This window comes from Pleuronectes platessa, chromosome 11 (genome assembly GCF_947347685.1).
Source record: "Pleuronectes platessa chromosome 11, fPlePla1.1, whole genome shotgun sequence".
Lineage (NCBI taxonomy): Eukaryota > Metazoa > Chordata > Actinopteri > Pleuronectiformes > Pleuronectidae > Pleuronectes > Pleuronectes platessa.
This window is the reverse complement of record NC_070636.1, coordinates 19,979,169-19,991,018: the sequence shown is the minus strand read 5'-3', so window position 1 is coordinate 19,991,018 and position 11,850 is coordinate 19,979,169. Positions and strand designations below refer to the sequence as shown.

The following is an 11,850-nucleotide window of genomic DNA, read 5'->3' as shown; positions in this document are numbered from 1 at the left end:
GTCTCGGAGCTGAGGTCAGAGTGAAGGCCAGTGGAAAGCAGACTGGCCTCTTGATTTTCTCATGAATATCTATAGAGCTTTGCCTTTGCTCCTTTATTTCAATTCCTCTATACTCTTATAAAGAAGTCTGAGTTCTCATGGAGCCATGGTACTTCTGATGTATCTACAAAGGGAATACATCACCACACAACACATATTTAATCTGTTTACTTTTATCCTGTTTATCTATCCTGGCTTTCAGTTACTTTTTAGCTGGATGTCTGTTTTTCTGTGGGGAATAAAAACTAGTGCAGGGCAGTAAATCATACTATTATAAAGAAATCTATGGCCCATTAGTAATAAAAAAAAAAAATACACGTGCAGTGGAATTTGGTAGAAAAGCTTAGAAACATTTCAATCTATCACTTAGAGCATGAAACATGAAGGGGAAGACATTAAACGCGGCAATAGGAACCAAAAATAAAATGTGTGTCATGTCTATTCATTTCACAGAATGAGAAATAATAACACTGGGGCATGAGGCCAGTTCCCAGATCAACGGGTCACATCACAGTGGGTCGCCAGTGTTAGTGAGTCAGATCAGGAGGAAGAAAGCCCTCCTGGGTACAAGGTGAAGTCTGTGCCCAGTGAAGACGTGAAGCTCAGAGGACATATGATTCAGAATGCAGACAACAAGTTCACTGCTGGTGCACAGATGAGTCATTGTAACCTCCACCAGGGAGGTTGTGTTTTCATCTGTGTTTGTCTGTCTGACACCGTTTTGCCTGATTACGCAAAAAATCGGAAGGAGGGATTAACAGGAAACTTGGTGAAAGAACTAAATAAAATGTGCTTCGAGATTATTCCTTCACTTACTTTGATATTGTGAGATGAGACGTTTTTCCAACACTTTCTCAGAAAATAATTCATGGGTCTTGATGAAAAACATCCGGCATATTAGGGGACTGATATTTATGAGTGTGTGTCATTTGGTGCAGATCCACAGAAAATGCAGACCTAGTGAATTTAAATGTGGTTTCATGAGGGGACTGTTGGTGGAGGTGTGGGCTCCACTGAGGGTTTCTAGTTATTCATTTGCTCCATCTCCATTATTGCCTGTTTTATCAACACCACAATTGTTTCAGTACACATTACTACATTAGGTTTGAAGATAAAGAATCATAATAACAGTTATAATGTTAACAGTTAAAGGACGTTACCCTAAATAAGTCTGTGATTGATGATTTTAATCAGCCAATTATAACGTTAATGTTAATCAAATTCCCTCGACACCAAAGAGGACAGCAGACGGACCAATGCAAAAACAATTATTATATAGTAATTTATTAATTTTGGCGAATGTCTTCTGAAGGGCAATTTACAGCATTTACCAGAGCCATCGTACAATACTTTATAATTACAACATTTACAGGTGCAGTTCATTTAGTCTTTTTACATCAAACGTTGGAGATGAGCTGAGAAGGGAACACAGAGTTAATGCACTGAACACAGGTACTGGAGACTGAAGCAAAAAGACTTTTCAATTCACCAACGTTTCACCTGCTCACATGTGATCGGCCCCTGAGTCATCAGGACACCGACATGACGACTCTTCATGGCCACAGCAGACACACAGGATCAGAACAGTCGAGCAAAAGGATCCAAAACGGGACGCACGTGGTCGTCATTCACCTAAATATCAACACACGGCTTCATCTGATAGATTTAGTGTCATTAAACTGAAAGAATAAGACTTTAAACACCGCGTGTGTGAAGAGGAGCAGCGGGATGGTCCCAGGTTTCATTCTCATGTGGAGCACTCACACTCATTCGTATTCCCCAACACTCATTCTCGCTCTGTCGAGGGCTTCCATGTCGAAATTTGAAGGTTAAGATTGATTCAGCAATATCCATTGTGTTTCTACATCCAGACCAACAGAAATGAATCAATAAAGGGTTACTGAAAAAGCCATAAGTAAAGAAAAGCCTCAGCTCAACTGTCTCTGAGCACTCAGTAGAATGGAGCCGTAAAAAAAACGGGGCGGAGCTTTCAATAGAACCAGGAGCAACGAGATACCACAAACATTCAGCCACAACAAAAAGCTGCGCTCTTCCAGGCAGCTGAGGGCGCCGTGTCTTTAAAACATCTTATTCTTCTGTCAAACCATCTTTCATCCCTGCATCTTAGCTCTATCCATCGCTCCACTGATTTCCTGTGCGACTTCTTCCTCCTCCCTTCAGGATATTTAGACTTTTCTTTTTGAGGATCGTTCAAAGCCTAATTCCTGCAGCTATAAAAAAAACAAACAAACGTAGGTGGAAACCAGTGGACAGGATGAATTTGGGTTTGAAGAAGCATGTTAATAAGTTATAGAGCCACATCCAAATAATAAATAAACGAATGAATAAATAAACAAGCAGGCAAGCAAACATCAACAAACACATTTTTCCCAGAATTTTCTTTTTAAAAGTATAAATGTGTCTGGTAATCCAGTGTCCTGTTCAGTGATATTCATTAAAAACAGTCTGGTCCGGTTCTTCACCACACGGTTGTTTTCCAAAAGCATGTGGAGCAGGAGTAGTAGAACTGACACACGTGGTGACGGCTGCAGACACGGCTGCAGGCATCAAACACGGAAGTCTGGCAAAATATAGAGATTTCAATCCACCTCATGGTCCATTCTCACACACAAGAGACATCCTCAGCTGTCAGTCAACACGCCACGTCCACGGCCCGTCCCCTCGTCGTCCTGTGCTGTAAACTCCTCATTCGATTCCCACTCAGTCATGATCCCTCCAGCAATGAAAAAATACATTTTTTTTTAAACTCTTAAAAGTAGTCTTTGCTCTAAATTCTGCCTCTCAAAGGTTTTGAGTTGTCTGATGTGCTTTAGCATCCATTGGGGATTTGAACTCCGCTCCAGGGTTCTCATAGGAAAAGCCTAATGGACTCATCCAGCTGTGTCTCAGCTGGACGGGTTCTTTCTGAACTGGAGGAGGAAACCAAAATGGCGGCATTGAAGGGGTGTTGTAAAACGAAATCTGTCCTGACACAGTGTTTGTTTGTCTCCGTCTGATAAAGGACCAGCAGTTCAGGCATGGGGGCTAAAGCACTGTGGCGTTGTGGCCCTCCATCCTGGGCAGCCTGGGGTCCTGCACCGTCCCCATGGTGACCAGTAGGGGGCGGCTGTCCTCGGACACACCGGGCCGGCCCAACGTCATCGAGGTGGGAACAGAGGCTCCCCTCTGGTGAGCTGCAGAGGACGACATGGAGGTGCCCTGTTGGGAGGGAGGTGGCGGAGGAGGAGGGTTAGGGTTGCCGTGGGCGACCTCCGGCGGCAGGCCTTGCTCCTGGTAACCGTAACCGATGTTACCGCAGGGGAATCGTCTCAGTCTGTAGAGCGGCACCGGGGGGAGAGCGGCAGAATCTAACAGCAGAGGGGACTGTGCAGCATGAGGGGGTGGAGGTAACAAGGGTCTACAGAGACCCTGCTGCTGCTGCTGCTGCTGCTGCTGATGGTGCAGTAGCTGGAGTTGGTGCTGCTGCTGGAGCTGGTGCTGGAACTGCTTGTGCTGGTGCTGGAGACCCAGCGCCCCGGCCACCTCAGCCACCGTCCGGCCCATGTGCTCCTGTCCCTCGCCAGGAACCCTGCCGACGCTCCCTCCGGCTCCACCCACCCCTCCCTGCCTCTGCTGCTGCTGCTGCTGCTGCTGCTGTTGCTGATGCTGTTGCTGCTGCTTCCTCTGCTGCTGCTGCAGGAACCAGGACCCATACGTGGGGTTCCACAAAGTGGTGCTCTTCCCGTTGTGGCCGTCCTTGTCTACCTGGTGGCCTTGGGTGAACGCCAGGTTGATGTGGCCCCCCTCAGCTGGGCTTGGCTGGGTAGTGACATGAGGTCCTTTAGCTGTGAGTGTAGCGGCGGCTGTGGAGGTGACGGTGTTAGTGGTCGTCATGGTCATGCAGGCCTGTGTGTGAGGCTGCTGGTGCTGGTGGAGGTACGGCTGGGGCTGGGCAGGCGTCTGTGCTTTGGCCTCCGGCGCTGCGCTTGTCACAGCAGCGTGCTCCCCACCTCTGCGGTTCTCCTCTGTAGGATAAGATGGTGGCGGCGGGTGTAGAGCCTCCCCATCAGGCACCTGGGCATTTACCAGCACAGTTGGAGCTGAGGGGTCATCAGGGCGCATGGGTACGCGCTCCTCCTCCTCAGGGATGGGCCCATACTCTACAGGCAGTGGCATGGTCACCACATCAGGGTCCTGAAAGAGGGTAAACCATCAAGGTATCAGAGCTGTATTTTTTAATGGTAATGTTGATATTAATGTTAAAGATTCATTTAAAATTTGGATTTGAAAAGATTTCTTGGGTGATTAAATCATGTTTCTTTGGCTTTAATGAAAACGGTCGCTGGCGATGTAGGTACGTAAAAAAAACTAGAACGTTTCTGTGGTTGACATAAACAACGTTGGACAAATATTATTATTTTATCTGATTCTTTCACACAGGAGTAACTTTAACACACACCTGTTCTTCCCAGTGGCTCAACCCTTTTCTAACATCTCGTGAACATCGAGACTCCGAGACATAACCACACACATACCCCAGCCCCAAAGGTTGAAATGAAGACTTTGATATTAGACCACTCCTGGGATTTATCTTCCTCCGTCATGATTCCCATATGTCCTCTCTGTATTTCTCTCTAGATCTTTCTCCATACAACTGCCTGAATGTTGGTCTATGGTGTTACTCTCCCTATTCTATCATATAACCAGACAGAGACACCTCTGTAGTCAGTGTCCCACACTGTTACCTGTAAGCAGTAGTCGATTCTCTCCAGGATAGTTGAGAAGTTGGGCCTGTCTTCAGGCTGGTGCTGCCAACTCTGAGTCATTATACGGTACCTAAAGATGCACACGTATGTGTAGCAAACAAACACAAAACACTATTTTAAAGGATAACTACACATTTGCAGTGTCATGCAGGACAAGCTGCAAAAAGTCATGAGAACGAGTGTGACGGTTAAAGGTTCAGTGTGTAGAATGTAGTGACATCTAGTGGTGAAGTTGCATGTTGCAGCTGATTACCCCTCACTTCACCCTCCCCATCCAAACATGAAAGACAACCTGTGGTATCCTTAAATTGTCTTAAAAACTCATAAGGTGTTTGGTTTGTGCAGTTTGGACTATACTGTAATAAACAAGGTGGCATCCGAGGACCTGCTCCTGATGCAAATGTATAATATTTAAATATAAAGAGCCAATTCTAGGGTAAAACAATAATTCATACAATTTAGACGAAACACAACAAAATATCACCAGGCTTATTTTATATTCAATAGTTTTTCAATAGATCTTTTTCACCTAAATCTTACACAATGGACCTTTAAACGAAGGCTTTAATGTGTAAATGAGAGAGTGGGATACAAAATGTGTGTTTGTATATGTTTTCATAGTTCACATGAGAGGCTGTATCATAAAAAGAGAGGGAAAATACGGTGTGATTGGAAAAATGTGCTTTTAGATCCTATCAGGACGGGAGGCAAACATGAAAGAGAGTCAGTGTTTGTTTCCACGTAGACGATTCTCATGGTAATGTTTCTGTCGCCTTCTAGGTCACAACTTGTTTACGTGTCGATATCAGCGAATAATCAGAGCCTTTCATGTCTGCCTCTGCATTAGCTCTTCTTTTATGCGTATACCACTGCATCATATACAACTGAGCATCCTTCCTATTTGTTTGTGCTATGGCGGAGCTTAATGAGATCTCATGGGATCCGATTTTCCTCGTGGTCATGTGGAACACATGAATTAATTCAGCGTGTGTGTGTGTCGGGTGTGAGATTGTGTGTGATTGTGTATCTGCACTTACACTGGCCCAGGGCAGTTTTTAGGAGGGTCCATTCTTCCACCATTGGTTACAAACTCCAGAACTTCCTGGTTGCTGCGACTTGGATATGGCATGTAGCCCAACGAGAAGATCTCCCACAGCAGAACCCCGAATGACCTGAGAGAGGCCGGCGATGAAAGGAGAGATTAGTTAGAGGGAAGAAAGAGAGATTAAGGACAATCGTGTCAGAAATTATAAGCATCATGAGAGCTGAGGGGGTGAAGGATGAAAGCAGAGGACAAGAGATAGAGACGAGACAAGGAGAAAAACAACGAGACAAGACGCATGGTTCTACATCAAAGGAGGACGGGGGACGATGAGAGGAGAAAGAAGGAGCGAGCGGACAGGTGGGGACAGGAGGTGAGATCACATCGACGCCAGAGTGAGGGATTCTCACCACGTGTCTGTTTTAGATGTGAAGATGCCCTCCATGAAGGCTTCAGGTGGCATCCACTTCACTGGCAGCATGGCACGCCCACCCTTCCTGTAGTAGCTCGCCCTACACACACACACACACACACACACACACACACAGAAAGATATTTTGAATATTTACATCTGTTTTAATCAACCATGCAGCCAATAAACCAACACTGGGTATGTATGCCTGCTGAAAATAAAAGTGAGGAAATGTTAAAGAACGACCGACTTTTATATCTGGTAAAGCCGTCACCATGGCAACACTACTGCCCACAAAAGCCGATGGGGGGGAATCATCCAGCAATTAATTCAGTGTTTGTCAGTGTCTGTATCAGCTCTGTGATCCAGTGGCATTCTCAGCTACGGAACACGCTGGTGTGAGAAATACTCGCTGAACTCCTTATCTCCCCGAGAGGAGAGAGAGGGAGATTTCCTGCCAGGCCGAGCCCCGTCTCAGACATTTTTGCGTTGGTGAAGAAATGATCCGTTGTGCGCTCTATCTGATTGTGGCTGCTGGTAGAGGTCACTGCCTGGTTCTTCTCGCCCCGCTCACAGCGAGGACAGACGTGGACAGATGTGGATAGACATGGACAGACGTGGACAGACGTGGACAGATGTGGATAGACATGGACAGACGTGGACAGACGTGGACAGATGTGGATAGACATGGACTGGCGTCCGCACAGAAAAGAGACACAGCAAGATCCCTGCCAAGCACTGTCAGTTGTGTTTGGCAATAAACATTGTTTAGTACTGTTTGCTGTTGCATGATATCATCGCCATAGCACTTGACTGTAAACATGGCAAGAGCTTTATATTAAACAGGGCTTTAACAGCCTGTTGATACTGATTGTGAGTGGAAGGGTGCCAGTTTAAATCCCTGGGCTTTTTTTATTGAAGGAGCTGCAGTGGCACTCTCTTTGTGTTTCCCTTCGAAAACTAGTAAATGGTGTGCTGGAGCTGCACATGGCTGCACAGGAACACACTGTAATTACAGTGGGCAGCTCCCAGGTGGGACATGCAGCATGAGGAAAGAGCACTGTGCTCAGAGGATATTCCCATGTCAAATAAAACCAAGAGAAAAAAGGAATAGTAACCATATCAGGAACACAGCAGCAAAGGATTAAACACACAATTTCAGCCTGGGAAGAAAAAATGGGTCAAAAAAATGAATCTTGGCGGACTGAGCTTCTCACAAACAGCGTCCAAAGCCTCCAGTCTTAGACGGCGTGACCCATCACATTGTGTCTCAGTGTGAGGAGGATTTCAAGCTCATTTCAACTGGTGCTGTTCTTCACCGGGGGCTGAAGTGTCAGAACTCACAAAAGCTACAGCCAGGAATGTCTTAAAAGTCAAAATCATGTATTACTAGCAGCAGGAAGGACACGATTTGCACAATGTACACTGCTGTGTGTGTGTGTCTGTGTGTGTGTGTGTGTGTGTGTGTGTGTGTGTGTGTGTGTGTGTGTGTGTGTGTGTGTGTGTGTGTTTGTGTGTGTGTGTGTGTGTGCGTGTGCGCGCACATCTTCATCTTTGGTCCCAAACTCTTCTCACTGTCTAAATTTCCACACAGATCTTTAGAGGCAGCAGTCGTTACCTTTCAGTGTGAGCTGTGTGTCTTCAGGGGATCAATGGTAACAGATGGATATAGATTAGCTGCTGTCAGATAAAATGGCTGACAGGGAAACATATACTTAGACAAATATCAACATAAAAACTTAGTCTTGAGGAAAATTACAGCTAATCAATGTAGCAGAAAAAAACAATTACTAGTTGAGTTTGCTTGCAGAACAGATTAGCTTAGAACCTCTGCAGGGTAGCTCCACATCCACCGCCTTAATCTATCATTAAGAATAACACAATCAACTCAGGGGAGGAGTCAGGTACCCCCCTCGTATTAGGGCCTAGATTCTGACAATTGAATCCTGCCACTGTCATCTCTACTCTCCCCTAGCCCCTCTACACATCCCTCTAAATGTCCTGTCCCTCTCAATAAAGAAGATGGCACTAGGGAGCGGCCTACATGTAAAGATGCATTAGATCAAGCAGCTCTACGCATGCTACCCTGTAAAGCCTATACATTTGTTGTTGTTATATATTTAGAGCGGCTGCCTTCTCTGACCTCTGAGTGAAAATGGAAGAAAATGTGACCTGTCTACATTTCTATTCAGTTAGTTTTCTCTGCATACAACTGAAAAGATGGAGCGATGGCAAAATGTAGAACACAAGACGATATCCCCCCTATCAGTGGATTGATCCCTTTCTTAGGTGGTGTTATTTATTACTCGAGGCAGCAGCATCAACACAGACTAAAAGCTGAGCTGCAGATTATGGAGGCTTAAATACAGTCCCGGGAAATCTGTAGCACAAATTCATACGCATGTGTTCTGTGAGCACTGCAGTGAGAAAAGTATTAGAGAGACAAAGACACGGAGCAGAAAGAGGGAGACAAACATTCACCTGAGGACACACTGTGGAGCTGAATACTTGTGTCTGTACATTGTGTGTTGGACATCTTTGTTTACATTGTGACATTAATAAATACAATCCAAAGTCAGGCCATACATCACTGTTTATACATCCTGTGAGAATATGGTTGTTTAGGGTAAAATACTCAATCTTTCACGGAAGCACAGTGAATTTCCACTCACTGTGGCAGATGTTTACCTCAGGATGCTTACCAACTGGCAGCTATTGTTTACACGGCTTTTTATTTACCGCCACATCACCGGTATGCAAGCATTTGAGTGAGACCATGTGAGAAAGGAAGCCTGTGGAATATCACGTGCGATTGCACCCGCGGCTTCCTTCCCAGAATATAAAAAGATGACATTAAGCCTGGTCCTGGTCCCTCGCTGTGACACCCGTCCCCCGTGACGGCCCCCAAAACGACTCCTGTGTCCCTCGCCACATAGCAGGAGGGCCACATCATGAAGCAGCAGAACTAACACAACCTGACAGCGTAGTGCACAAAACAATCACTCCCCCCTCTCAACATTCTGTAATAACAATGATAATAAAAAAATTCAAAAAATCCCAGCGCCACGGCTCCGGGCTGAGAGATAAAAACAAAACCCCAGCGAGGCACCTGAAAAACTGACATCAGCAATTAAATCAAGCGCCCCTAATGCCACTCCCCAGGGGTATTGTGCAACAGCCTTTCCCGGATGCTCGGAGAGTGACTTTGCTCTCGGGTGACTTTCCATCGGAGGATTCAAAAGTGCTGCGTTGATACAGCTGACTGTTGTGGCACACTTCCCTCGCTCTAATTTCTCACCAGATGAAAGACTTGGGAGTTTTCCCTGCTGGATTGGTGCATTCATTTAAACGGTGTCACGTGAAATTGTGGTAGCTAGCTATATTAAAAAGTTTGAGCTAAGAATAATGAGACGCTGCTGTGGCTTCAGATGAGCTGATGTAGATTAAAAGAAGGCAGCATTACACCAGTGAGACAGAGAATAAAAACACTTTCACTGCTCCGCTTCAACTTTTACCAGTTTGAAAGTCTCAGTGTTCAGTGCCACGGGCGCTGTATTCACATGGGAGGGAAAAACCTTCATGTTCAGAGCTGCTGCTTCACCGAGACACTTTTAACTTGATTAGTTTTCTTTGATTGTAATTGTGTTTTCAAGACATGAGATATATTGGGCAAGGGTATGGATAATACAGAGTCAGTCGTCCTTACACAAAATATAAGAGAGCATCTAATACGGTGTCTGTTAGTCGGCACAACTTTCTATTGGCTGTGTTCATTCACTGCTGTTTGGTGATATTCTGTTTTAATTTGTTACATCCTGTGGTTGAAAACGTATCTGTGCCTAGAATTTCTAAAAGGGTAACTAAACACTCAGCTATGACTTGGTTGTTTTGCCTCCTGTCAATGATCTCTGTTGGACTGTACCTGTAAATGTCTCGAGCCATCCCAAAGTCTCCGATCTTCGCTGTGCGGCCGCTTCCTTTGCAGGTCAGGAGGCAGTTCCGTGCTGCAATGTCCCTGAAAGAAGAGGAAACAGGATCTCAGGCCAATGCATGAACATACTTCTTGTTCTGGTGGAGCTTGGGCACTGTGTTAGAACACAATAACCCACTTGTGATTGACGTCTTTTGGAGGCCGATGAAAGGAGAACTCAGGCAGCAGCTGATGTCTTACACAGAAGGGTTTATTGCAAGCTTGATGTATATCAGCGACCCGGGATGAAATTGTCACCCCCAAGTCTGAAGATGTCTCCCACAGCATCCCAATTTATCTCCCTCACCTTGCGAGAGAAGGGAGTATCTGTGGAATGAGAAGGGCTGTTCTCATGGTGAACAGATTTACTGTAAGACGATGGTCAAAACATCTCTCACTGTAAATCCGTATTATGCAGAGACTGTAAATCTAAATGATGTAGACTACGGTCCAGGAAAATGAAACCAATCAGAATTGTCTGACACCTTTATTCTCTTGAATGAACAGCAGGGGGCGACTTTGCTGGTTGCAAAAAAGGAAGTCCGTTTCTGTAGACGTCTATGAGAACATGGTCAGATTAATAACGTCAGTAAATATTTTCATACAGAGTTTATTCACTTTTTGAAGTTTTGGTGCAATGAGATAAATTCTGACCAGGGTGTTTGTAAGATCAGGGTGTTTGAAGGATCAGGATGTTCGATGGCTCGGTTCTACCTTGATCTGGTCTTCAGTTGTATTATAGCATGTTAATATTGAAATTCAGTACATGATATTTTTATCTTTTAGACTTTTTAAGACCCCGTGGAAACCCACAGCCTGGTATGCATTGGGGTTTGGAAACTATGTGATTGACAGCTAGTACAGTCCAATGAGTGCAAGTCACAGGCCTCAAGCTTGTAGTCAGGCCCCCCCCCGATCCAATTATGCCTCCATGTGGTCTCACAAAATCAAGATGGAGCTGGACAAAATGTCAAAGTGAAGGCTTCAAAACAGCAGCTCACAAACCAATGATGGTGGGTCACCTCATGGAACTATGTGATTTCTTTTATATATATAGGTATTATAGTGTATATTAGAGCTTGATCTACTATACAGCTCTGACATGTGCACAGCTTGGCCCTCACATTGTCTCTTCACAAATTTAATAAAGCTGTTCATATATTTGCATCTATAAGAGGCTCAGAGTTTAAAAAGCTACAGAACTCCGGCTGCTGGATCTGAGGCTCACTGTAACTACCATGTTGCCCGGGGCAAGCTGGCAGAGTGTATAATTTCCTACAGTGCCTTTATGACTCTGCCCACATGGAGTATCCAGGGAAAACAGATTGAAATGTTCCACACTCTACGCAGGGAGAGTGGGTTGAAAGAGAAAAATCCTAAAATTCATATTTACACTGTACTGGGTTGGTTATTCTTTGAGAAAATACAGTAGTTGACACAGCATGTTCTTCTCCTGTCTGGGGAAGAGGAAATAAAGCCCACACACAAAGACGTCTCACGCTCTTTAACATGGGAAGAAGTGACGTTGTGTGCTCGCCAATAAATACCCAGGATTGGATATCTAAATAACATCAAGTGACACTGCTCAGAGTAGATCATGCGATGAAAAACTAGCAGCGAT

General features: G+C 45.1%; 1 protein-coding gene across 1 annotated transcript in view; it reads right to left on the bottom strand.

Moving 5' to 3' along the window:
- Positions 1-1,339: 1,339 nt before the first annotated feature.
- The window catches only part of alk (ALK receptor tyrosine kinase), a 359,720-nt gene continuing 349,209 nt past the window's right edge, over positions 1,340-11,850 (bottom strand). The window contains exons 25-29 of the mRNA XM_053435382.1: positions 10,182-10,274; positions 6,258-6,359; positions 5,843-5,977; positions 4,785-4,875; positions 1,340-4,233 (exon numbers count right to left, since the gene is read on the bottom strand). Of these exons, the coding sequence (XP_053291357.1) occupies positions 3,085-4,233; positions 4,785-4,875; positions 5,843-5,977; positions 6,258-6,359; positions 10,182-10,274 (1,570 nt within the window). The 3' untranslated portion in view covers positions 1,340-3,084. The remainder of the gene's footprint in view (positions 4,234-4,784; positions 4,876-5,842; positions 5,978-6,257; positions 6,360-10,181; positions 10,275-11,850) is intronic.